Below are 27,299 nucleotides of genomic sequence, written 5' to 3'. Positions count from 1 at the left end.
ACTTAGGTATGTGACAACTAAAAATTAAGCACTCCGTCTTTGTCATGTGTATGTTTTATCGTCTGTGCACTGGTGACACTTCAGGTACGTCCCTTAGGGAACTCTTATGCTTACAAACAGCTCCTCGACAGCAATATCTGTTCAAACAAAATACAGGAAGCGAGTATTAGGTGTACATGTTTTACTGATTTCTGTATCTTAAAAAAACCTCAAGCAACATGATCATTACCCAGAAAAGTAAAGTCGTTAAGGCTAATAACCATTTCAGAGTATGTGATTATATATATTCTTTGGTGTGATAGATAAATGGCAAAGAAAGCATAACTCCTTTCTAATAAATTCCAGTTACGTAGAAGGCTTATCAATAAACCAAATTACTCAAAATGCACTACATATAAATGCTATACCAAAAAGTATGTGCATATGTGTTGAAAAGCAAATACCCTCACTGTCGTGTGAAAGGATCTTTCCCTTTCCCTCATTGCGGCCATGCAGCACCCGGTGCTCGGTGGCTCTGCCTTCCCCGCCCCCCGCCCCCAGCTCCTCGCTGTGGGCTCGGCCCTTCCCCTCCCAGCCGACAGCCCCGAGCTGTGGCCACGTCTTCATTAATGCCCTGGGTGACGAGGGGGAGCATGCCCTCAGCACCTGCAGGTGACACACAACCGCGAGGAGCGGCCGACGCGCCAGAGGGACGTGCCGCCGGCCGGGGCTGTGAGGGTCTGGAGAAAGTCCGGCAGGACCCTCCGGCAGCTCGAGGAGGAGACGCAGCCCTGCACCTGGGCAGGAGTGACCCCGGTCCCCTGGCCGGGAGGCAGCTTGGCGGGGAGGGACCTGGGGCTCCTGGCGACACCAGCTGAACGCGACCGCAGGCGGTGTCTGGCTGCGACAGGAAGACTCTTGCCAGCGGGTCAGGGAGATGATCCTTCCCCGCCGCTCACCACTGGTGAGGCTGCACCTGGAGTGCTGTGTCCAGTTTGGGGCTCCCCAGCAGAAGAGACGTGGACACGCTGGAGAGAGTCAAACATTGGGAAACTTTTTTTTAATAGTGAGGGTGACTGAGCACTGTCACAGGCTGCCTGGGGAGGCTGGGGGGCTCCTCCTCGGAGGTATTCCAAAGCTGTCTGGACATGGCCCTGGGCAAGCAGCCCTGGGTGGCCCTGCTTGAGCAGGGGTTGGACCAGATGACTTTCAGAGTTCCTGCCAGCCTCAACCATTCTGGGATTCTGCAAAGCTGGAGTGGGAGCTGCTGTCTAGAGAACAGCTGTCTCTTTGATTTCTGGCTCTCCTTCCTTCCCTTTCTTCTCCTTCTGCTCCCCTCCACCCTGGTAAAATATAAATTTCTCATCAGTTGGTAAGAAAATGGTATTTTTTCCATATGAGTTGTTGTTGTGTGATTATTGATACGATTTTAGTGTGAACCAACAACAACTTCTCATAGTTACAAGAGTTTGGAAACAACTTGATGGGAACCTAAATCTTCACCTAGTAAAAGAAGCGGCCCAATTCTGTTTCCTAAGCCCATTGTAATGTATCATTTTCCCTTCTCATCCTCTTTTTATCATAATGGAATGGCTCACAGGTTCCTGAGCCAGGATATCTGATTAAAAGACATATACGTTTAAAAGAATGCAAGCTTGCATCATATCTGACAACTGATGTATTTTATAAAAGATGAGTAACACAATGACATCCTGTCCTTATTTGGGCCCTTTTGTAGATTAATCTGTCATCTGTATACATCTCTAAGATGAACAAACATTTCTGTCAAAGTTTGAGCTATGTTTTGAGCTCTGAGGTTTGGGCTGATTATTATTAGAAGAAAAAAACCTTCATCTGGCTTGAGCCTTTTCGGAGTGTCATCTGTGTCATCTTTGCCTGCCTGCCTAGAAGATTTTTATAGCCTTCATCCATGTTTAGAAATAAATCAGTAAAGAATTTTCTTCTCAATTAGACATGCAGAGAGCATTAGAAAATTCAGGATTGGGATTAGAAAATTAATGGTTAGAAAATATCTGATTGTGAAAGCTGAAGATCTTTGGTGTGGACATGGGTGCAGCCATCTGGTTGGCAGGTGGAGTGAACATGGAGGATGCAGTTTTAGCCCTGGGGGTGCACGCGGCTCCTGTGGACACTGGCAATAGCAGTGGGATGAAGGGAAAATACTAAAACCAAGAAAGGCCCACAGAAGAAAAAAGTGTAGAAGATGGGGGCAAGGAACATTGTGGATACAGAGCAGAGGAGGTAAGAAGTAAAAGCTGGAGTTTGGCAGATGAAGAGTCTTCGATGTTGGGGACAGCTTCTGGGTCTGCTCCCCCCGGCTCCCCCGTGAGCACGCACCCCGCTGCTGGCAGTGTAACCACAGGTTCCTTCCTGTGCCATCTCGGGTATCTCAAGGGTAAGGCAGAGAGCTTCAAGAACAAGAGAAAGATGTCTTCTAGACACCTGTTTGCTTCACCTGTACCTCTAGAGCTGTTTATGAGCCTTGGAGGATTGGTATGGCGTTCGGTAAGTTTTTTGCTCCCTCTGGGCGCGGGTTGCATGCAGCACATGGAGGCTGCCAGCTGGATTCATGCTTGGGGTAGGTGCTGGGAGTTGCCCGTAGTAAGAATGGGCGGGGAAAGACAGACTGATTGTAATGGCCTTCTTCAAGAGTACATGTGGGATACACATTCATTTTTTGCTGATCTTTCCTTTCTTCCTCAAAGTCCTGAATCCGTGTTCCTGTGGGAAGCCAGTTAACCCTGAAGCCTGCGTTTTCAGTGTGATGTTTTGGCGGTGCTGGGAGCTGGTGCTGGGAGCTGGTGCTGTGTGGTCCCTGTGGCAAACCCAGGCTCGTGTCCTTCACTTCACTGCTCTAGTGAGGCTGTTTGCGTGCCATTGGCACAGGTTTTTTAGTGCTGGTTAGGCAATGCTGCAGTCTGTGGTTAATGCAATCCTTAAAAAACCCACAAAAACAAACACCCAAAATCCCAATCAAACAAGAAACCCCCAAACCAACAGGAACCAAGAATTCTTCTTAAAATGTAGGTCAGTTTTGCTGAAAATTCCTCTTCAATGTCCATCTCCTTGGTTGTCTGCTCCCTCAAAAAACTTCCTATCTATGGTAGCATTAACCCCATGAAAAAAAATTGCCATTGTTTGTTTGGTTTTAAGAGGGGCAAATCCAAGCCTCCAGCTTCAAAGCTCTCTACTTTCATTGCTATACACATGGGGCAGTTTGCAATATATGCTTGAGAAACTAAGAAAGACAGAAGCCTTATTGCGTTCCCAGTTTGGCTTAGCACTTTGGGTTTAACATTAGACATTGGCAGATGGTCTGAAAAATACGGCATTTGCACAAAGCACAGTAGTTACAACATGAATTCAAGTGCGGTTTGCAGGTTTTGAAGTTTGGCACACAGTCAGCAGCTGGTGTGGGCCTTGGTTTTGGAGATATCTTCAGCTCAGCATTTTTCTAGAAGAAAACACATGGAAATTCACATAAAGGTGACATGGGTGTGGGTCAGGATAAAGCATAGGTGCAATGAAAGCAAACTGTGAGAGGAGCTGGCTGGAGATGAGCAGGCGGTTGCCAGCAGTGAGACCTGTGTTAGCAGCAGTGCAGAGGTGTGGTGGGACTGGATCACGGGAAGCACTGGCTGGGGACCAACCTCCTGAACAACATGGTAAACCTCCTGAGCCCCCCATTCTGAGCAGCTGGAAACGTGACTGGCTAGAGCATTGGGAAATGCTCTGTAGGGAAGCATGTGGCAGCAGTGAAGGAAGGGATGGAAGAATCTGCAAAGGTAATGACGTTACAAGTAACATAAAGTAAGGAATTACTCTTGGATCCCCAGACTTTTCAAAGGAAAGAGTGAAGCCTCCCTACCAATCTGTTGGAGCTACTGTTGGAGCTCGGTAACTCTGTGCCACCAGATTTGTGCACGGGAATTAACTACAGACACGGGTAAGTGAGCTGAAGAAGATCTCTCAGCCTACCCAGGGAGTGCCACTCATCTGTCCGTGCTTTGGAAAGGTGGAAAACTTGGGGTTGGTCAGCGTGTGCCTGGGACCAGGGGAGATCGCTGCAGCCCTCCAGCCACAGGCACCCTACACTTCAGCTCGGGAGTTCCTCAGGAGTTTCAGTTTTAAGGTAAAGTGTTAAGTGGTCTCTAAGTGCTTTAGGAGCCTTTAAGCCAAAATACTTTGGCAAAGTTTGGTCACAAGAATATCCTGCTTTGAGCTGAAGGAACTAAATGGAACTAAATGACATCCTTTTGAGCCTGGGTCATCCCAGGAGTTCAGGAAGTGTTTCTAGGAGGGTTATTGGCACAGGGAGTCAATTAGAAAGGAAAAGGACCTTGAAACGTTTCTGCTTGCAGCAGTGACTGGTTTGGCTATAAATGGCTATCACAACACATTAAAAATAAAGTAAAAATGCTATTTTCTACTCTTCTAGGCAATCTCTGAAGTACTGGACCCTGTAATACTTTACATTCGAGACCTATGGGTAACGTCACATTGAGGAAATCCATCAATCTGAATTTACTGATCTGGTAAAATCATTAGCTAACATTTTCAACCAAGTACCAGCTTCTTTGTATGCCTCTGCTTTAATGTTTCAGCACCTGCAGTTAAAACCCAGCAGACAGAAAGCCTGTGCCCCTGGGCTGCAGAGCCTGAGGGTGAACCCACACAGTGCGGCTGGGAATGGTCCCTCTTTATGGCAGATGCCTCGATAAATTTACAAATAATTAAATCAGCTCAAGGTTAAAGTAACTTTTGTGTAAAAGAGGTCTGTAAAAACCAAAAGCGAAATCATACCCAAGACGACCCTTCAAACCCAAACAACCACCTCTGAGTAATCTAAGATCACACAGTTTTCTTTCCACCATTAATGTTTTGCATCTGTTTTTACAGTATTTAGAGCTTCAAATTGTATGTCAATTATTTAAATTGGGGTATGGCAGTAAAAGCCTTGCAAATGAGCACACTGAGGAAAACTGCAGAAGTAAGAAACCGCTCTAATTCAGCAGAGTTCTCTGAACAGCCACCTACCTTGGAGGATTTCTTGTTCTCTGCCTCTTTCCTGCTGACTTTCTGGGATCTTTTAGTTAAGTCTTCAAAGAGAAGAGCACAACATAATATTAAATCAATTTTACATCATGTGTTATTTAATTGAGATGCTTAATAGTATTTTTGTGGGAGAGAAGGCAGACAACCTGCACAGCCACCTTGTCACCACGCACGTCGCCTCTAGGAGGTGACCCCCCTGCACCAGCGGGTCCAGACGCACGTGGGCAGGGGGCTCGGCGAGGCAGAGGGGTGCTGGTGGCAGGGCTCTGGAAGGGCTTTTTCACACATTGTTTGGTCAGGTGTGAGCAAGAAAAATAATTTCAGAGAAATAAAATTAAAGGTCTCTGTATAAAAGGTAGGGTTACTTATGCACATTAGTCACATGAATAAAAATGGGAAAAACCTTTAGAATCCTGTATTTTTTTTCCTCTTAATAGTTGGTGTTACCTGCATAGTTTTGCAGGCATTAATGAGCGTACGCTGGTTTTCGCAAGCAAAAACCTCTTTGCTGATTTGGCATAAACTCTTCATCTGTATGATCCCACCTTTCCTTCTTCATTTTGGTCCTTTTTCACCCACCGCCTTGTTTTACAGAACATGACTTGCAAAGGCGTTTCATTAGTGTGCCTGTAGCTTTGGAAGGTTTGTGAATATTTGTAGAGTTGAATCTTGGATCTGGTAAATTTAGCGTGTGTGTGTTCAGATTATGCCCGATGTAACTTCTTTTTTTCTTTAGATCAAATCGCTAATATTTGTGAACTTCCTCCTATTATCCCTTGAAGTCTAATAGCATTTACTGCAGTTGTTATTGTCATTATTATCATTCCAACTCTAACGCTGTTTATTACTACGTATAAACTCCGTGACTAAGACTTCTCTTGGGATCAACCCTGCAAGACTGTTCAAGTGTGAGACACTTCCCAGCTCCCTAATCTGGTATGGTATGTTTAATATCTTTATTCTGTGAGTGTGAGGTCTGTAATAAGTGCTACCTGTATGTAACAAAAGACTGGGATGAAAAATTTACATATGCCCACCAATGAATGATAGACCCTTGTCTATTCTAGTGTTTGCTCTCCATATCTTTTTGAATATTTAATGATTGCCAGGATTTACAGAATGAAGAATACATATTTTAGGCTATTTTGGGGAGTTTCATTTATTATCCTTTTGTCATTTTAGGTAGGGTTATACACTTCTAAGAAACAGTGGGAAGGAAAACTATACTTCAAGAACATAAAGTTATTGCCATTTAATAAGAGCATGTCTTTACGGGGGCCTTGCTCTAACTAGGATTAGTGGTTTGGATCCAGTTCCAGCTGGCAGATTATGCCAGCTTTGTTATGCTGCCCTTTGAAACTTTCTGATTCTAACCAAGATGCTTGTAAGCCATTTAATTCTACATGAATTTAATTTTCTGCAGTACAATTGTACAGGATTGTCTGGATTGCTCCATCTAGAAAACTGTTTCAACAACATTCAGTGAAAGGTTATATGAAGTGACCGAGCAGAGATTTAAATATTGGCATGATGTAAACATGCTTTGATTGTTCCGGGGAATTTGGTGAAGAAAACGATGCTCAGTGGGCAGATGAGAGGGAGATGCAGAGATGCCTTTTTTGACAAGTGAATGCTGTAGTTGTCTCTTCTGGGTTGGGTAAAACCCTTGCTTTTCCCAGCTGGCCTCTAATCTCATATTCCTCTACCTACTGCATTTCCAACAGCTGCCCAGCGGGCCAGCTCCTTATACAGCTCGGCTGTGACGATACAGGACAACATAACAGGCTTGTGAAGATACTGATAGCACGCACCGCTGAGCCCTGTTGATACAACTGCAATTTGAAGAGCTATAAAAAGCGTGTATTAATTAATGATTGAGTATTTTACCAGCCGATGCTAACAAATTCTCTGCTTACCTTTTAATTCCATCTTGGTTTTTATTGAATTTGAGTTGGTACCACGAGCACTCTGATAGATTGATTGATGATTGATTGATTGATTGATTGATAGGTGTGTAAACAGCTGATTGCAAATGAATTTCATTACTCAAGCATGGCTATGGCAACATTTAAAACTGGAGCCATAACATGACTGCCTGCATCTCTGCTGTGTGTGGGCAACCAGAAGGAACTGGACTTGGTATAAAGAAATGTCACTGGGATAGGAAGGTCTATCCAAAATGTTTAAACTGATCTGATGAGAAATCTTTCTGTTGGCTAATATAAAAATAGATTATGTATATCAGCATGACAGATTATAAGCAATAAATTATAAAGAAATTGATATTATCAGGAGGGGAAGGGTGGCTGTGGTTATCTAAACACTCGCGATATTTGCTTTAAATCGTGGATATTTGCTGAGCATGCTGCTCAGATGAATGCGGTTGGCAAAGTGATATGGCATGGCACTGCCCACCTGCCATGTTTAAGGCACAGGCACATTTTTGTGAGAAGATAAGTGAAATCAGCTGAAGGGAATGCATTTTGTATCTCTGATTTTAAGTGGAATAATAAAGTTATTGGAAGTGTGAGACTGAAGGCATCTAGGATCACAAGGACTATGAGATGGAATAGCTTGGGAAGCTGCGGAACAGCATCAGCTTTACTAAGCTTGCAGTTAAGCAACCTTGAGTTAACTCGGGATTCGAAGGTTCAGCTTTCATTGGAAATGCATGTGTGGGGCAACTCCTTCTCCTTAAAGAATTATTGTCCTCAGCAAGCGTGCAGAGAAAATACAGGCAGCCAGGTAAGAACCCAACCTGCTTTAAGCAAAATTCCTAAAAGCCTGTGGAAAGAAGCTAACCACGAGAAGCTTTATTTTTTGATCTGTTATATTTTTGATACAGTTATGGATGATGTTCTGCAGCTAATTATCCTTTCTTGGAAGGAAAAAGTTGGCTTAAATTACATTGAAAGAGTTAGGGCAGACACTAGGACAAAAATTTGTGAATGGGTAAGCATTGCCCTGACAAGGGACTGCCCTAACAGGACAGCTGCTCACCGGCCCGTAACAGCAGCGACATCGCTGGTCCTGTCCTGGGTGAAGGGATGAGCCCTGGCTATCCTCTGCAGTGCTCTTTTCTTCCCCTGGTTAAAAATTGTTTGGCATGAAAGTAAATTGAGATTGAATTTATATTTAATTAATACCTTACACTAAATGAACACCTTAGAGAACTGTTGAGTTCTCAGCCACAAGAGCAGATCCTAAAAACCCCAAAAAGTTAGGTTGACTTCTTCTCTTTGCACTAGACTTTCTGGAGTACTGGAAGGCTAATGCCCGTATTAACGGCAGAACACTTCTCTAACATAAAAACACTTACAGTATGAGAGGAGCTGAAGCAAAATCTGTAAGATGAAACAAATTTATGTATTTAGTTAGTTGTTTAGTTTTTTGCTCTAAACTGTGGTTTGCCTTGTTGCCGTTCTTAGCTGCTGTGGCCGTGTTGCCACTGCAGCTCCGCGTACTCTGAGGCACTGGGGTGCAATTGCCACGCTGTGGTCAGCTGGCCAAGCAGCCCACAGCAACCCACGGCTGTGTTTGCTGCAAACCTTGCTGATTTGGCACCGAATGGCAGGTTTTACCAACCGACTATGGAGATGGGTGGGAGATCCGAGAGGTGCATTTTGTTGCTCTTCGAGAGGCTGCATTCCGTCTTCTCCTCAATCACCATGTGGGAAGCGGCAGCTCTCAGCAAACTGTAGCAGAGCAATAGGCTTAGGAAGAGGTTCTTGCTTTCCATCCTGTGGAGGAAAAATTCCATTGTTATGAAAACCAAATTGGTCAAAACCTGCACACAGGAGAGACGCAAGGATACAAATCTCAGCAATGGCTTTCTGTCATGCTGTGCAGCTTTAGCAATGTACCTCTGACAATTCCTTTGCTTCCAACCCTTTGTCTCTGATACCAGCACACCTAAGATTGCAGTTGTCCGAGTGGGAACAATGCTGCCTTAAATGTAACTCTCACAGATGGCCTTTTGTTTTCTAACACCCCCCACCACCCCAGTTCTTTTCTCAAAAGGTTCAGATTTCCCAAAAGCTGTGTGTTCTTGCCACTGAGGCTTAGTGCTGTGTATTGTGTGACCAAGGGGGGAAGAACTGCTGCAGTCACTTTTGCCTGGCTCAATCACATCATCAGATTTTTCCCAGAAAACCTCGTTTAAAAATTTGTGCTACAAAACCTGGAAAAATGACAATAATTTAAAACAAACCCACAAATTATGTTTCCTATTAGTTTTTGCCATTTTGAAACAAGTCATTGAAGAACTGTCTTGTTTTATTATACACTGATGTGGCTGCTCTGGTCCTATGGTAAATCATAGCCATAACTCATGCAAGTTATAGAACACCCAGTGCTGTAAATCATTTATGGGTCTTAGGGTTTAGTATGTACTTAATAACTTCTGAGATGTAATGAATTCTAGGGAATTTAAGCATGTTTATGGAGAAGCCTGAGCTCTGCAGGATGTGGCTGTGGGCCTTGGAGGAAAGCCAACGGCCCTGGCCGAGCCCCGCGTGAGCAGTGCAGCTCTGCAGGGTGCACAGTGCGTGTCCCCGTCCTGGTGCCTTTTTACGTGGTTGAGGTTGATTTTATTTCCATCTGCATTAGTTTTGTGCTGTGTCAGAGGTAGGGGAGCCTCCCCTGGGGCACTGCAGCCTCCAGATTTGTGCCTGGCTTTGGGGCAGTGAAAAGCCACTAGGAGCAGTAAGAAGAGGGAGTGAAACCAAATGTTTTGAGCTGTTAATCTGGTTGTAATTACTTAATTACCAGAGAGTTAAGATATGCAGAGTTGCTGCATTGGAAGAGCTTCAGTCTAACTGCTGCTGCTAAGCCGGGTCTGTGTGACACCTGCTTTTACAGCCTCCACTGACCCCACTCCCTGGAGAGGCTGCACGCTGCACCCCATTCCATGTGCTTCACTGGTTTCTCCAGCCTGTCCCACCGGCCATGCTGGTGGGAAGAGCGTCGACACCGCTCACCTCGCTGGCTGCAGCTGCACTGCCAGGACCCAGCCTCGGCGGGGTCCTGCCAGGGTCTGCGGGGCACCTGGGCTGGACCCCCGGTGATTCAGGGACATCTGCACAAGCTGCAGCCTGAGGCGGATGCATCCGAGCTCAGAGCTTTCCAGTAGGGGAGATGAACATATAGGGAAGCAAGTGCTGCTCTTTCACCGCCCTCACTGTAAAAAATTCCTTCCTTCCCTGTATGCCCAGATCCTGTGAAAATCAGCATACTTAAATGCTAAACAAGCTAAGATTTCTTTAAGTAAGGTATTTTATTTGACCAACTGCGCATTTGGAAACGTAGACCAGCTTTTGGGAACACAAGCCATTATTCAGTTCTTTTTGAATTTTAAGCATATGCCTAGAATATGAACATCAGCAGGGATAATCAGCTTGGTAAAATTAGTTACGTAAAAAGAAGTTCTAATTGGGACCTGAATTTTTATGGTTATGACCTAAACAGTTATCTACATATATAAGTGTGTGTTAGAACAGTCTTTAGAAAGCATCAAGAAATCTCAGTCAGGTTTGGGCATCTTCTGTGAAAAGAAGTGGGGAAAATGATAAAAGGGTATCTCTTCTGCATTAAAAAAAATAATAAAATCAGGCTAGGTTCCTGACCTAGCAAATGTCAGGTGGTGGTGGATGCCCCGTTCCTGGAAATGTTCAAGGTCAGGTTGGAGGGGGCGCTGAGCAACCCAGTGTGGTTGAAGACGTCCCTGCTCCCTGCAGGTGGGTTGGACTTGGGTGGCCTTTCAGGTCCCCTCCCACCCAAACTGTTCTGTGGTACACGGCATGTCTAGGACAGGTAAATGTAGACATTTGGGCTTTAATTTTTCCCCTGCTCTCAGCTGGAGTGAAGAGAGCAAGCTGTGAGCTGGAAGCTGTTTATATTTGCACATGTGGTGTTCATGCTGTGGGTTTTGCTTTCTTAAGCAACTTTTTAGCCTAGTCGCAGGATACGCTGTGGAACATACCTATGCCTTACAGGTCAGTGCATGCTGCCCATCTGGCGTACTGGCACAGCTGGCACATGACTGTCTGTTGGAGACCATGTCAACATGCCCCCAAAGTACTGTTTAGGTAAACTTCTTCTGTCCCAGAATGTTGTTTCCATTGTAGTTCCTTGGCTTTATCTCAGCAAAACTGCCAATGAATGCAATTGTGCCTGTGCAAATGCAACAAAATAGTAAAATTCTACAGCTTGCATGTGTTCGCTTCAGGGTGACATGCGAGTACACTCTAGTGTTAAAATGCAAACCTAGCTGCATGTGTTGATTTGAATTCTTGTGCACATGGGGGGCAGAGAGTGGGTTGCCAAAAGCACTTAGGTGGGAGGAATTTTACAGCCTTTGAGTGACTGAACCTGGAAAACGTATATTGGTGAATATACATTTTATCTGAAAAAGGTAACACACCTTGGAGCAGCGTAGACTGCTAGATGTGTGCAACAGGGAACTCTGAACAGCGTTCAGAGAACACAGCAAGCAAATAACAGCATATGTGTAGTAAAACTGATGATTACGGATAAGAAACCTGGAATCTCCGAAAGCAGCAAGATTAGTAGCAGAAGGTTACAACAGCAAAGTAGACATTACTGCATAGAAAATTCTCATGGTGTAGAACCATTAAGAGCAGACACAGATGTTTGAACAGAATTTAGTCTTCAGAACCAAAGGAGAGAGGGGAGCAAACTAATCCAGCGGACTTTGAGAAAACAGATTTCTGTAAGTTCAGAAATTATGGGTAAAGCTCCACAAGAAACAAAGCTGAAATGAAAAACCCCCAGTATTCAGAAAACTAACTTGTGGTTAGAAAGCTACAATGAAACTGAATCAAATGATTAAGAGCAAATATCTGGTGATCTGTTAGAAAAAAATATGCTTAGAGCAATTGACACAAGTTTGGCCTTCTTGTTAGCTGTGAAAGGAGGGGATTACACATTTTTTCAGTTTGATTTTTTTAAAAATTTGAGATTTTTGAAGTTGTAACCATTTGGTGTGATTATTAACCCTCTAACTCTTGCAGCTGGAGGAAATAAAACTGAGTGGAACTTTTTGAACTGCTAAGTCCAATACATAGTTATCCTCCACAATCAGCGCGTGTCCATCTCTTTGTAGGTTCGTGACAAGTTGACCAATTATTGCAATTGTAGAGCCCTTCCACACCTCCCTGCTTAATTGCCATATAGAAATTAATTGTCCTTTTAATTTTCAGCCTGACCAGTCTGGGGAAGACATCAAGTACTTCATCTGTTTATATCTCCCTGCTCCATTGACTGCCTGAGTCACCCTGGCTATTCTCCGCGCCTCCTTGGCTGTGCGGCTGTGCAGTTGTGTGCCTGGGTGGCTGTGCAGCCGTGCGGCTGGGTGTCTGTGCGGCTGGGTGTCTGTGCGGCTGGGTCTGTGCGGCTGGGTGTCTGTCTGTGCGGCTGGGTGTCTGTCTGTGCGGCTGGGTGTCTGTCTGCGGCTGGGTGTCTGTGCGGCTGGGTGTCTGTGCGGCTGGGTGTCTGTGCGGCTGGTGTCGTCTGTGCGGCTGGGTGTCCTCTGTGCGGCTGGGTGTCCGTCTGTGCGGCTGGGTGTCTGTGCGGCTGGGTGTCCGTCTGTGCGGCTGGGTGTCTGTCTGTGCGGCTGGGTGTCGTCTGTGCGGCTGGGTGTCCGTCTGTGCGGCTGGGTGTCCGTCTGTGCGGCTGGGTGTCCGTCTGTGCGGCTGGGTGTCTGTGCGGCTGGGTGTCCGTCGTGCGGCTGGGTGTCTGTCTGCGGCTGGGTGTCCGTGTGCGGCTGGGTGTCCGTCTGTGCGGCTGGGTGTCGTCTCGGCTGGGTGTCCGTCGTGCGGCTGGGTGTCCGTCTGTGCGGCTGGGTGTCTGTCTGTGCGGCTGGGTGTCCGTCTGTGCGGCTGGGTGTCCGTCTGTGCGGCTGGGTGTCTGTCTGTGCGGCTGGGTGTCTGTGCGGCTGGGTGTCTGTCTGTGCGGCTGGGTGTCCGTCTGTGCGGCTGGGTGTCCGTCTGTGCGGCTGGGTGTCTGTGCGGCTGGGTGTCCGTCTGTGCGGCTGGGTGTCCGTCTGTGCGGCTGGGTGTCCGTCTGTGCGGCTGGGTGTCTGTGCGGCTGGGTGTCCGTCTGTGCGGCTGGGTGTCCGTCTGTGCGTGGGTGTCTGTGCGGCTGGGTGTCTGTCTGTGCGGCTGGGTGTCCGTCTGTGCGGCTGGGTGTCTGTCTGTGCGGCTGGGTGTCTGTCTGTGCGGCTGGGTGTCCGTCTGTGCGGCTGGGTGTCCGTCTGTGCGGCTGGGTGTCTGTGCGGCTGGGTGTCTGTCGCGGCTGGTGTCCGTCGTGCGCTGGGTGTCTGTCTGTGCGGCTGGGTGTCCGTCTGTGCGGCTGGGTGTCTGTCTGTGCGGCTGGGTGTCCGTCTGTGCGGCTGGGTGTCTGTGCGGCGGGTGTCTGTGCGGCTGGGTGTCTGTCGTGCGGCTGGGTGTCCGTCGTGCGGCTGGGTGTCGTCCGTGCGGCTGGGTGTCCGTCTGTGCGGCTGGGTGTCGTCTGTGCGGCTGGGTGTCTGTCTGTGCGGCTGGGTGTCCGTCGTGCGGCTGGGTGTCCGTCTGTGCGGCTGGGTGTCGTGCGGCTGGGTGTCTGTCTGTCGCGGTGTCTGGCTGCGGCTGGGTGTCTGTCTGTGCGGCTGGGTGTCCGTCTGTGCGGCTGGGTGTCCGTCCGTGCGGCTGGGTGTCCGTCTGTGCGGCTGGGTGTCCGTCTGTGCGGCTGGGTGTCCGTCTGTGCGGCTGGGTGTCCGTCTGTGCGCTGGGTGTCTGTGCTGGGTGTCGTCTGTGCGGCTGGGTGTCCGTCTGTGCGGCTGGGTGTCTGTGCGGCTGGGTGTCTGTCTGTGCGGCTGGGTGTCCGTCTGTGCGGCTGGGTGTCCGTCTGTGCGGCTGGGTGTCTGTGCGGCTGGGCAGCGCGCAGGCCCAGAGGAGCCCTGGCAGTCTCTCTGCAAGTTCCCAGATCTCAGCCCCCAGTGAGCTTTGGAGTTCGGCATGTAGGGGCTTCCACCTGCAGCAGGGGCTCTTTGTCGTTATCTCCCAGCTATCTCTTGATGCCAACGCTGGGCTCAGCCCTGTCCTGGATCACACTGAGCCTGCTAACCCCCTCCCGCAGATCCCTCGCCGGTGATGTAGTGCCCCAACAGCGTGCGTTCCCAGGGGTGCGGGGCTCAGGGGGTGCCTGGGGCGCTCCCTGAGGGCAGGACCCAATGGCCGTACCCTTCTCCTGGGTGCTATGAGTGCTGTCACCACTGTCACTGCACCATCCACAGAGGTCTCACGCAGACTCAAGCATGGCTCCCGCGTACCTTTGCTCTGAGGGTTAAGCACTGCGATTCACTGCTCGGCTGCTGAACTCCAGCACGTCTTCCCTGTTGGCAGCCCCCTACGCACGATGCTGAACGTGCTTCTTTCACTTAAACATAACTGTAACCTAACCACCTAACTGTCAGCAGCCATCACAGCAAAAGTAGTTTTATGACCTCACAACACACGGCAAGGATGAAATGGAGTGCGCTGGGTCTCCTTGTCACACATCCATCGCATCCCTTTGACCTTAAGTGCAGGGTCTGTACAAAAGGCTTTTTCCTGTGGGAAATATCCTGTATATCCCCATCTGCTACTGATCATCATAGGAAATCCTCAAAATAGTCCAAGTTTTCCTTTTCTTCAGTACAGCTAGATGAGTATGATAAATACCGTTGCATTGCCTGGAGATAACTTTCCTGGCTACTGCCAGACCTGCTGTTTGTGTCTGCTTGCATGGGCACATCTCTGCAGGGTTTGCTTGTCACTAGTTCCAATCGCTTGCATTTATAATTACCACAGCATCAGAGTTCTGCCAAACTCAGCTGTTCTGGAAGCCACCAGGGCAATGTTAATTCCACTTACCAATGGGCTTTGATATGGAATCAGGAATGCAGATTTACGTTTATGTGGATCCCTTGCACATAACAACTAAAATCATTGAACAAATGCATTTTACAAAAACCATAACATTTTTGTTCTGAACACGATAATGTATTTTAAGTGACAATGATTCCTGATCCCCCCTTCCCCTGCCCCCCAATATCTATTTTGTGTTAGTCAAGGGGTGGGGGAAATGTCACTATCTGATTGTCCCATTTGTGTACTTTTTTCTGGGCGTCTCCCAGTCTAACTTTACTTTTCTTTTAAACAATTGCCCATGGTTGTAGAAAACAGGTTCCATATTTCGAGAATCTGTTCCAGTCTGATACTTTGTTCATTATTTCATGTTCTACCCTTGCATCTTGACTTGTTTAAAAAAACTGAAGTGCACGGTTGTGGTGCTTGGGTATAAACAGAACCTCAGTTTGGGTAAGAAATGCTCCGTGTGCTGTCTGTGAAGATAGACATGGCTGTAGCTGACAAGCAACCGTTTTCAGACTTGAGGCAAACTTAGGTCCAAGTCTTTTTTCTTTCAAGGGTAATAGTTGAGGCTAATTTTATAGTTCTCCTCTAATACCCCTTAGTGCTATTGGCTAAGTTTGTCCTCCAGCCTACCTATTTTCCCTTAGGTATTCCAGAAATTGCCCTGGAGCCCATACTGCAGGTGAAGCTGGGTGGTTACATGCCTTTTGCTCAGGGATTTCATCCATCAGCCTGCCCAAACTGCTGCCAGACAAGCCCGTGTTCCCACTGTCTGCGCCACCACGTGCCGTGCTGCACCGGCTCCTCCCTGCCCTGGCTGGGTGGCTGTGAGGCTCGGCTTTCCCTTTGCATAAAACAGGTGTATATCCTTATTTACCTGCACAAAATGGTGTAATCTTAACTTGGCTTTAAACAAACAACTGGCACGAATTTCTAGGATTAAAATGTGTCACATCCAAATTTCGGCTTCTTTTCTGCTTCAACAGAGCTATAAAATACTATTGACCAAAGACGAACGGGCAGGTGGCATTGGAGGGCTTCTCTCAATTCATTCTCATTCCGTTTCTGTCTTTCAGACTCTTTTCTCTGGTCTTTTGTGTATTACTTTTTTCATTCCCCGGTATAGGAGCCTAGCACAAAGGGCACTGTCTTTTCTCGAGCTTCTGTATACCAAACCCACAATCAGTTTACTAAAATGAATTGTATATGTTGTACAGAGGTAAGTGCACCAGAGAGACTTCTGTTGTGTTTGATGTAGTATGTTAAGTTTCTGCGCAATTTTAACATTTTTTTTAAGCTATTGAACTCAGTTTACCCTTCTTGCTGCTTTTATTTCTATTTTCTGTCTACCTTTTGTTTTCTTTCATTTTCAGTGATCCACTGTGCCCGGTTGCTTTTGACACAGAATTTTCTTTGGACACATTTCTCCTACCTTTCATGCATTTAATTCTTTTTCCTTTTGCACTTTTCCATTGTTTCCCTACCTTGTCCTCATCATCTCCAGCTGGATGATCCTGAGGAATGAAGCAGTGAAACTGGATGAGATGCAACAGTGCAAAGGCCAAGTTCAAACACTGAAGCTTGAGGGCAAAAAAATTTCTGAAGTTAATGGCTTCTGGATTTCAAATGTTAGAAAGGGAAGAACTGGCTGTATTGATTACAGCGTGACCAAGAGTGATAATGTGATGCAGCTGTGAAAAAAGCAAATTCAGTCCCAGGGTTTATCAAGAGGAGTTTGTAACAGAGCTATGAAAGCATTTATATTGTATGCAGATACTGGTGTTCATTTAGAGGATTGTGTCCAAATTTCATTGCCCATGTAGAACAAAAATGCATTTAAATTAAAATGGATGGCAGCAAAGAACCATAAAATCATTACAAAATGTCATTGCTTGAGATAACATACGATCTAGCAATGTCTCCCAGGATAGTGTCCTAGACACCCAATTTCTTTATACTCCACTTGACATGACTTCATGTGGAAGGTGGTGTGGGCCTTCATCCCCTCATACATGTTGATGACAAATATGAGAACATTTCATTTACATTTGTGATAAGCCTGAACATGATCAGGCAAAAGGATCTTGTTCTATGCCTAGAAACAATGCTTTAGCGTCAAATATTCTTGAATTTTTTAAGGATGCCTGAATACTAATACACTGTTATCACATCTAACTGCATGGTTTTAAAAGCACCTTACGAACATATACCATTCCCTCATTTCCTTGGTTGCATCAAACTGGTTTACTGTATTTTTGGTAAAAGTAAAATGAGCTACAGTGAAAATTGCTTCAAGCTTCCCTCTTAACTTTGAAAAAGGAAGGCATTTCTGAGAGTATCTGAGGCATGTTCCATCTCTAGTAAACTCAGTCATACTGACTTTGAGCTTTAGTCTTCTTGTGTCAGAATCCCAGAATCCCAGCACGGTCAGGTTGGAAGGCACCTCTGGAGACCATTTAGTTCAACCTCCTGCTGAAGCAGGTTCTCCTAGAGCAGGTTGCACAGGAGGAGATTCCAATTAGACCTCCTCCATTAGACTGGTGTCTAATGTTACCTGCTCCTTCGGTAAAGCAAGAATAACATAACAGTCATCCTTCAAGTCCTCAGGTCCCGGAGGACCTCGGTAACTGAATTCTGCAGGAGCACAGCTATCAAACACTGGGGGAACGGGGTGATCAAAGCCTGATGGAAGGCAGTCCTCAAATCCCAGAGCACTACAGTGCTCAGATGCTGCATGGGTGCTGTTCCTGAAGTTTTGGGCACATGCATTTCATTAACTGAAGCAGAAGGCTTTACAGTTTTCATGTTTTTGAGTACCTCATATATATATATAAAAAAAGCAGCAATATGAAACTGATGGCATCCTCTACAGTCTGTTCCTGTTAAGAATAGTCATAATTTGATCAATGGAAGAAAGCTGACGCTTTCCTTCATCTGTGTCTCATAACCATACACACAGATGCAGTTGCAAAAGTTGTATGGGCTGCATCGACCCTTGCTATGACCTGCAGCCGCTTGGGGCTGCTTGATGGCTAAAAACAATTAAAGACAAACGAGGCACACAGCCAATCCAAAAAGATTTGCAATGTGCAGGACTATGCAATGACACGCATAATTTGGCTTGTATATGTCTAAAAGCCCTGATTTACAGATGCTGTATGTGTTATTTTTGTAGAAATATATAAATGCAGTCATTTTTAATTCTCTGTGTGTGTACGTAGGGAAGGGGATAGCTCAGCACACTCTTTCAAACCACCCTGTGTTTATTTTTCTCTCTGCAGCTACACTTATCTATTACCCCCCCTGTAATTAGGCTGTATATCACACTGTTTAGACCAAAACCACTTGAGCTGGGATGGGTTGAAAAGGAAGAAAATAAATTTCCATCCTGAGGATGTTCAGCTGAGTCCACTGGGCCGTCATAGCTCAGATTTCAGGATGGCAAAAAGGGTGAGAATCACTCTTTATGGCAGCTAGAACCAAGACTCACTGGGGCTCAGAGATCAACTGTGTTTGGACTAAAAAGGAAGAGTCTGATTAGAAGAAAAACTTGTCCGTCACAGTCACTATAACTATAAATTACTTGCTTGCTCTTCCTTCTATCGCTCATTCGGAGCCACCCCTACCTGCTCAGGTGCTGCATTCTTTGCTCAGGATGGTCAGGACAACAAAAAGAGGTTTGAATTACAGGAGAAAAGGTTGAGATGAGACATAGGGAAAATCTTTGCAACATTGAGGATAGGGAAGCACTGGAATAGCTTGCCTGGAGATAATTACTCAGTCTCCAAAGTCAGAGACATTTAGGAATGAATTAGACATATGTCTGTCAGTCAGCCTGCTATGCCACTTTTCATACTCAAAACTAACACAGATTAAAACCCCCCACCAAAGCCAGACAAAACTACACCTTCTTTAAAACTACCCAGTGTGATGGTGCCTATAAAGCAAATATGGATCTGCGTCCCAGTTGTCAGACACACATTAGATGCCACAACTGAGGATGGAGTGAATTTAAAAATTAAAAATAGAGTGTAATAACTGAAATACTTAGACACAACTAATGTCAAAAGAAGCAACTCTGAGTGATGGGAGTTGTTGTGCTGCTCAAGTGGAAAAGGCACAGAGAATCAATGATTTGTCTGGCTATTTGTAGTGATCAGTATGAACGATGAGGTGCTGGTGACTCGTCTCATGGACGCTGCCTTGTAACAGAGCCTACGACGGATTTAGAAGTGACTAGTAAACTGATGGTTTATAAGAGCTCTTGAGAAAGTAGCTAGAAGCCTCTAGCTTCTAAGAGTGGATAAACCGCGCTGCTAAATATCTAGGAGAGCGCAAAGCCGTAATGAAGCTACAGGCTCACAAAAGCAAACAAGGCTGCTGTGATCCATGGCCTGACTTCTTCCATGACAGGCTGCAGACCTTTCCTGGATTTCACTGCTTAATTCTTAATTAAACCAAGTGATAAAATGTCTGGTACTTTGTTACTCTAGATTTGTTTAGTTTCAGTTTCTAGGACCTGCATCCTTCTAAACCTTCCTCTTCACTGTGGAAAATGCTTTTGTTTTCATTTTTTTGCCCCTCCTGAGAGGTAGTTTCCTCATATTCTCCCAGCTCAGATGAACAGGCTCAGCCCATAGAATTACTAAGTATAAATTACTCTCCTCCCAATTCTTCAGTTATCTACATGGCTTTTCTGTTCAATTTTCTAATTTTTCATTAGGAGCAGAGGTAGTATTTCTTTAGTGACCTTGCTGATGCCAAATAATTTCCTTACTCCACTCTTTTTTTTACTCCACTCCACTAGTTATTTTTTAATCAAGTTCTCTATTTTCTGCTTCAGTTTTTTTCTAGGAACCGAGTCAAGCCAAAGCACATATAATGTCCTTATAGTCCAATTAGTCATTTAGGTTATTAGCAACTATCTAGCTATTCCATGTCTTATTGAGAATGAGCTTCCCACCCAGCTTCACCAGCTTAACAATTAGCACCTTCTTTAAACTGGTTGTCTAGCCTTCCCCAAAGGAGCAACTGATTCCACCAGTATGGGGTGAAACTGGGGTTGAGATTGGGTGGGCTGATCGATCCATTGATCAGTCAGTCAGCCTGATGATTATAGAAGGAATCCTGGATTCCTGCCTTAAGGACTACAGGGGGGAAGAGCACTCCTTTCCCAATGCTGAGTGTGCATCTCAGTTGTGAGAAGCTCCCTGTTCATCAGCCAGCATGTCACATGCTTGAAGGCAAGTTATTTAGACCAGTTGCTTTAAAAGAGCTCTGATGCTTCTTCTGATTGACTGATAGAAGGGAAAGTGTTTTTAATATCTGGATTTACTTCAGTAGTGAATATAATATTTTTTTCTTGAACCTTTCACTTTTTCTGTGTTGTTATTTCTGGTTTAAGTTCAAGTTGTGCTCTCATGTATGAGACGCATAGCATTGTTAGGGGGGTTTATTATTTCCAGTGCACTCTACAGGCTCTACTTGGAATTTGATCTGCCTGCCACAGATTATCATTTTGCTTCCTGTTTTTAAATGATTCTAATCTTCTTATTTATTTTTACTAACATCTTCAGGGACAGGACTCTGTTTGAAAATGTACTCCCACCTTTGTACTGGGATTTAGGGCATGTTATAAAGCATTCTTTAAGGGTTCTGGGCTGTCCCTCATCTTCTGCATGTTTAAGTCTTTCTCCTAGCTTGTTTGGGAGAATATAATTCTTTCCAGCTTTATGGAACTGCCTCTAGGAGGATAAGTATGTTCTCAGAAGATGAGAAGCCAGTGAAGTGTCTGTCTTTGAAGACTGTAGGAAAGAGGAAGCCATGAAACTGTTGTTCCAAGTTCACTTTTCAGGGAAACAACTTGTCCTGGTTTCAAGCTGGGATAGCGTTAATTTTCTTCCTAGTAGCTGGCACAGTGCTGTGTTTTGCATTTAGGATGAGAATGATGCTGATAACACATTGATATTTTAGTTGTTGCTAATTGGTGTTTGTACTAAGTCAAGGACTCTTCTGCTCCTCGCCCACCCCACAGCCAGCAGGCTGGGGGCACCAGGAGCTGGGATGGGGCACGGCCGGGACAGCTGACCCCCACTGACCCCAGGGACACCCCAACCATGTGGCATCACGCAGCGCATAAACTGGGGGAAACTGGCTGGGGGCTGCCGCTCGGGAACTGGCTGGGCATCGCTGGCAGGTGATGAGAAACTGCACTGTACATCACTTGTATGTTCTAATTATTTTGTTATTATTATTATTCTCCTTTGTTTTCTGTTCTATTAAGCTGTCTTTATCTCAGCCCGCGAATTTACTATTTTTTCCCTCAATTCTCTGCCCGTCCCACTGGCAGGGGGGAGTGAGTGAGTGGCTGTGTGGCATTTAGCTGCCTGCTGTGATAAACCACAACATAACTATAAGAAATACTTATCCAGGACACAATTATACAAAGTACTATCCTGTAAGAGCTTACATGCTGTTTTATTAAGAGGCATTACTTTTCTGGCACATCCTTCTGCTCTCTTCCTGTGCATGACTAGATACAGGCTTTACAGACAGGGGTGTGGGAGATCTCCCATTTGTATTCACTATCAAGCCTCTGTTGTCTTTGGTTGTATTCTGTTTATCCATTCAGGAAAAAAATGGCTTTTATGTCACAATCCAGACATCTAAGAGGTGAAGTTGTTGGTTTTTTTAGGAGGGTATGAGTTGTGAGATATTTGATCTGTGACTGGTGGAGGCTGATGGTGGATTAGCTTCAGAAATCCTTTGGGCAACAACAGTCCTTCTGGCAATGTGATAAATAAGATCAACAGCCGATTTATATCTGATGATAAAACCAAAATAACATCACGCTCTGGCTTTTGCTGCTGATTAATTTAAGCAACTTGCTTGAAAGTCAGAGGACCGAGAGTTTCACAGAAGGTAATGGAACAGGGAGAGGTGCTGAGTGCCGTGCAATGCCTGCTTGTGGTGGATGGAAAACCAGGTGAGGAATAGGAGATGGAGCGTTGGCAAGGGTTCCTACTGTGCAGTACGTGCATGGAAGATGGGTACAGCTGTGGTTGTCAGACTTCCTGATCAGCCCAGGATGCTCTGAGGGACTGTTGGGGTCTCAAGCAATCAGCCGGGTCCGCAGCCTCGTCCCCGCTGCTGGTGCCTGAGGTTGGTGCTGGTGCTGCAGCTGTAACCTGGGCTCAGGCTGTGGGGGAGAGCTGGGAGGTGCCCCCTCAGGGACTCCCTGCTTCCCTCAGGTGCTGCAGAGGAGGCAGGAATTTCTCCTTAGCTGATGGCAGAAGGACCTGCAAAAGGGAGGCTTGAAGGGGCTATGGCTAAAGGGCTATATTTAAGAAAGAACGATAAATGCCTTTTATTTGTTTTCAATGTGGAATGGAACTTCTAAATATCCTACTCTTCTATTTGACATCGTAGACTAGAGGGTTCTGGCTCGTGTTAATCTTTGACTGGTAAGAAGCACAATTTCTGCTTGAAGGTGCCCGTTGCACATTGGTGACACACGCCAGCCTGGCACAGCTCAGAAGGTGCTGAATGAGGGGGAGGGCAGCCCCTTCTGGCGTGGCCACCGATGACTATGGGGAGAAATGGACGTTTCTGGACATTCCTTACACATGCAGGCAAGGTCGTGTTCTCCTGACTGCGGCATGGGCGAATAACGGTTGGAGCCATCAAAGCATGCAGCTACTTAATGCAAATTAATTTGTTGCACTTATATGCTCTTTTAGAAATTAGGAAATAGACAATAAGAAGATCGATTTGCATCGCCCTTGTCCATGTAGGAAAACCTATGACGTGGACATCGTGTACCATATGGAAGAAAGATGTCGGAGCAGTCTTGTGTATCTATGCAAGATCAGCAAGAGATCTGGGCTATCTCTACAAAGTGCTGCGAGGCACAGCTTTCTTCATGGAAGAAGGAAAAGCCATCTGTGGCCCATAAGTGGGAAATGAGGATGAAGACAAGTATCTGGGAGATGTTAATTGATAAACTACACATAGGAAAGCAACACACATTCTAAGAATGAAAAAGTTATGGACAAACATCTAAGAAGAAATGAATATTGTACATTCAGAGTGGGAAGTTTCTGCTGTTCTGGAAAACAGTGACTCAAAAGGGCTTGGGAGCTGTGGTGGAAATGAGCTCACGGTGTAACACGGTTGTCAAAAGTGCTAATGGAGTTCTTTAATGAGAAATAGGACTAATGGAGGAAGAATGCTTATTTGGGATTGGTATGGCTATGTCTGGAGCATGCTCCAGGAACACCACTAACTGAGTGGAAAGAGTTGGGAGAAACCATTAAAATGACCGAAGGAATGGAAAAATATGTCTAAAAAGAGCTCTCAAAGATCAATCTCTTTAATACAAAAGAGAAGCTGTAGAGTCTCTCAGTTCCTGAATGTACTTGGCAGGGTTGGAGGCGGGATGTGATGACAGAAGGGTTTGCCAGCAAGATGACAAAAGCATAATGAGATGAAGTGACCAGAAGTAGAAGCCGGGTCTAAAAAATTTCCCAGATCTGAACTATTCTGGCTCTACTAACAGTTCTACTTTAGACCACCCAAAGGCTGATTCAGGTTTTCTACTACAGAAATTTTAAAAGAAAATAAATATTTCAGTAAGAAAAACAAATTCTAAGCAAAACTGCTGGAAATGACATGGTCTGTGTTACATGCTAACTAATGATTAGGTGTTCGGTTTTATTATGGTCTTCCAAATCCTGGAATCTGTGCCGGGAGGTGGCTGGTCACTTCAGCTAGGGCATGCTGGGGACACGCTTCTCACCCATCATCTGGGAGACAAATGCAGTAATTTCACAGTTTCCCTATCAATTTAACCTACCTCTCGATTTCCTTATTTTAAAGGGTATTGTTTCTTTTTTTTTTTTTTTTTCCTAAATCCTGAGATCTCTGAAGCCTCTTTAGCTCTAGGAAAATAAGTAAAATTTCTCTCCAGTGTCAGGCTTTGAGTCAGACCTACTACAGCCCGTTCTAAACCCTTAGAAAGCACATGCTGGAACAATGAGCTTTGAGTTTCAATCTGCAAACGATAAAAAGCTCAAGGTGAATCCCTATATAATATATACACAGATATTATTTAGGGGTATGCCTATATTGAAAATATGTAGTGATGTACTAATTTTTTTCATGTGTTGTGTCCCCTGAAATGCAAAGCTTATTGCTTTCAGATGATCTGTGCGACATTGCTGCCATTTCATGTTTTTTAAAAACAAAACAAAAAAGAAAGAAAGATAGATGGGAAATAAGTCTTTGTAGATTCTATATGGCTCGGGCTCAGAAAAGTGTCAGTACAGATTCTTTCTAACTCATGTTTTTAGTTGATCACAGGAGTGAACTAGATCTGCTCAGCCCAGAGCTTTGTCATTTTATCGCATGTAACAACTGATGATTCTCTGTGGGCCATCATGGCCGGTTCCCCACAGTGGGATCAGTCACCTTTATGGTTTTTCCTTTAAGCAAACATATTACAGCCACCAAGAAACAGGGGTGCTGTTCCCAGGCGCAGCCTTCCCGGGGGTTCCCCTGGCAGAAGGTACCTGCTGCGGCCCCAGCAGCGCTCCCTGTCCTGGCTGGCCCCGCGATGCTGCAGGGATGCCTGGTTGGGGCACCTGGAGAAGGACCTGGCAAAGCCCAGTGCCACATGTGCTCCACAGGAAGGGCAGGCGCGCTTGTGTGTGTCCGCTCGGGCCAGGCTTTGTTTGTAACTGGGATACTGCTATTGACAGGCTGAACACATACTTCATACTTTGCTAAACAAAATTATCGCGTTGAATGGATTTGAAATGCTGAATTAAATGCTATTATGTCTTCCTAGTTATTTGTAGGTGGGAATGCATCACAGATATTTTTCATGGCATGAGCATTTCAAAATGCAGAGGGGAAAAAAGTCTAGTGTTGCTTCCCGAGTAGAGCACTGGTCAGTGCTGCCTTCTACTTCCTTGTAACTTTAATTAAATATACTTCTTTGAAGACTAAATAAAATTTGAATGACCCACGTGAAAAAAGATTGAAGAGAAATAGTGTGATTTGAAAACAAATTTCACAAGCAAATGCTATGCAAGAAGTCAGTGGGCTTTTTTCATTAAATTTGCTGGTTTTAGAAATGTTGTTAAAAAGTAACAACGTTATGCAATATTTCTTCCGTGCAACTATGTATGCCACATGAGTGTGGGCACTTAATTAATGAGGAGTTAACTATCTAGTCAATGTTTTTAGTGGGTCTTTATTCTGCAAAATACTGGAGGCTAATTCCTGTGTGTAGCTCTGCTTGTGAGTCCACTTGTGCATCACAAGCTAAAGGGAATACTAAAGATGCAAACCTGTAATGAAGCTGGCAAAATTCTTCTGCAGTTTTCATTGAACTGTTTTTTTCCATGTACAAGAAAAATCAGATTTCCCCCCTCCCAAGTTATCTTCCCTATCTGTGATCACTTGTGTATTTTTTGCATTTGGGTTGGAATGTTTGTGAAAGCTTTCTGAGCCTGCTTCAGCAGAGGAAAAAAAATTTATTCTGTGAAAAGTTCTGCAAAAAGATGCACAGGGAAGTGCAGGTTTGATATTTGGAAAGCTGAACCGGAGATGTGTTCTTAAAAAAAACAAACAAAAAAAACCAAACCCCACAAAAACCCAAAAAATCAAGGCAAAAAAAGCCCAAAGCAACACAAACCAAAAGTTGTACATTTCCCACCCCCAGCCGCCCCCCCCCCCCCAGCTTCAAAAGACCTTATTTTAGAGAGACTGTGACTAAACCAGCCCAAAATGTAGGCTGGAGAGACTTCAAACTATTGAAATAAAATGTACATAACCTTGGGGGGGGGGGGGGGGCAGATCTACAGTCAAATAATACCTCTCGAGAGCCCTTCCTGCCTCCATCAGAAATGTTTCTGGTATTAAGAGGATAGCCCACAAACTGTGAAAATGCCAGAAAGCAGCAAAGGCACATTTGAACACAACGAACTACACTTTTCTTTCATCATATAGCTGAAAGTCAAAAGAAAGAGAGCTGTATAATATACAAGGAGAAATAAAGTAGGGGAAAAAATGTAGATGAGAATGTAGGGGGAGAAAAAGATGAGAATGTGGAAAGCAGTAAGAAATGCATCTGTTTAAGAAAATCACAAATGTAATAAAATGAACAATGTTACTGTTTGTTTTCTAGTGACTGCAGTCATGATAAAGTTGATAAAACACTGTAGGAATTCAGGGTGGAAGAAAAATGTTGGTATTGCAAATGGCAATTACAAATTATCTTTACATTTCGTATCTTGTTAACTCTGTAAAGCAACTGTTGCTTGCTAAACTTGCACAAAATTATACAATATTATGAATACTAATGGAGGATTAGACACTTGGGATATCTGTAGTGTAAAGTTACCTTTTTGTGACATGCTAGAGAGAGAACTTACAGGGCAAATTAGTAAAAGAATTACAGTCCAAAGTTTGAAGAGAAATATTACCACTCCCAAAACAAATCAATTCTAAACCGTTAAAATCTTTCAGGAGTTACAAAAGTTTCAGCAAGATAAAGTTTTTTTCTATTTCAATATTATAGTAATTTTATTTACCTCACTTGGATGGGGAAACAAAATAATTTAGCCAGCCAAATAAAGCAGTGTAAAAATACAGCATAGGAAATATACTTTGTTAACATTAAAATCACACAATAGTGTATAGAGATAATACAACATTTAAAATAACATCAGAAAAAACTTAGATACAAGTAGACTAGACTAAAGAGCAAGATTTGCAACAAAAAATTGAAGAGCCAGATACATCAAACAGAATCAGAACAATCTAAATCACTGGCAGCACTGAAAAAAGTGTTTGAAGTTGAGCAGAAAACTGGAGCAAATAAATGCAGAAGAGCAAAAAGGTAAAATATCAAGTTCAGAGAATTTTAAAACTTTACTGCGTCCCAGACAGTGAGATAGCTTTGCAGGACTGAGTAGAGTGTAAAGGAGGACAAATATCTCCAGTGCCATGGAGCAGTAAAACACTATTTTAAGTCCAAGCAACACATTGGAAGTTAAATGCCCTGTAGAAGAGGTTAAATATTTAGGTCCTACCGAAACAGCAAGCTGTTGTCCTATTCATCAGGCCCTAATGAAAATCAATGCAGCTGGTCTCCCTTGTTATGCTGATCTTCAGAGAACATAGGCAAAGCTTTTGGAGTTGTTTGTACTCCCATTTGACTGCAGTGCAGCCTGCTTTTAAATATCACCTCCTCCCGAAAGCAATGAAGAAGCATGTACTAAGTTTTAGCTGACAAAATTATGACTAGGATAGACAGTCTATTCTTTT

The 27,299-nt window shown here is 44.7% G+C and overlaps 1 protein-coding gene across 3 annotated transcripts; it reads right to left on the bottom strand.

Annotated features, from left to right (window-relative positions):
• Positions 1–27,299, bottom strand: LOC119155147 (agouti-signaling protein-like). 3 transcript variants are annotated; one of them, XM_037403402.1, is made up of 4 exons: positions 27,065–27,299; positions 8,641–8,795; positions 5,038–5,099; positions 1–3,454 (listed from the first exon to the last, which is right to left on the bottom strand). In XM_037403402.1, exons 2-4 carry the CDS (start codon positions 8,792–8,794, stop codon positions 3,278–3,280), a joined length of 393 nt encoding a protein of 130 aa, XP_037259299.1. In that variant the 5' UTR covers position 8,795; positions 27,065–27,299; the 3' UTR covers positions 1–3,277. The 3 variants fall into 3 exon arrangements, with proteins under 3 accessions (XP_037259299.1, XP_037259300.1, XP_037259298.1); XM_037403403.1 differs by lacking the exon at positions 27,065–27,299 and adding an exon at positions 8,919–8,973; XM_037403401.1 differs by lacking the exon at positions 27,065–27,299 and having other exon boundaries at positions 8,641–8,815.

The sequence above is a fragment of the Falco rusticolus genome, chromosome 10 (assembly GCF_015220075.1).
Source record: "Falco rusticolus isolate bFalRus1 chromosome 10, bFalRus1.pri, whole genome shotgun sequence".
Classification (NCBI taxonomy): Eukaryota; Metazoa; Chordata; class Aves; order Falconiformes; family Falconidae; genus Falco; species Falco rusticolus.
This window is presented reverse-complemented; position numbering and strand designations above follow the sequence as displayed.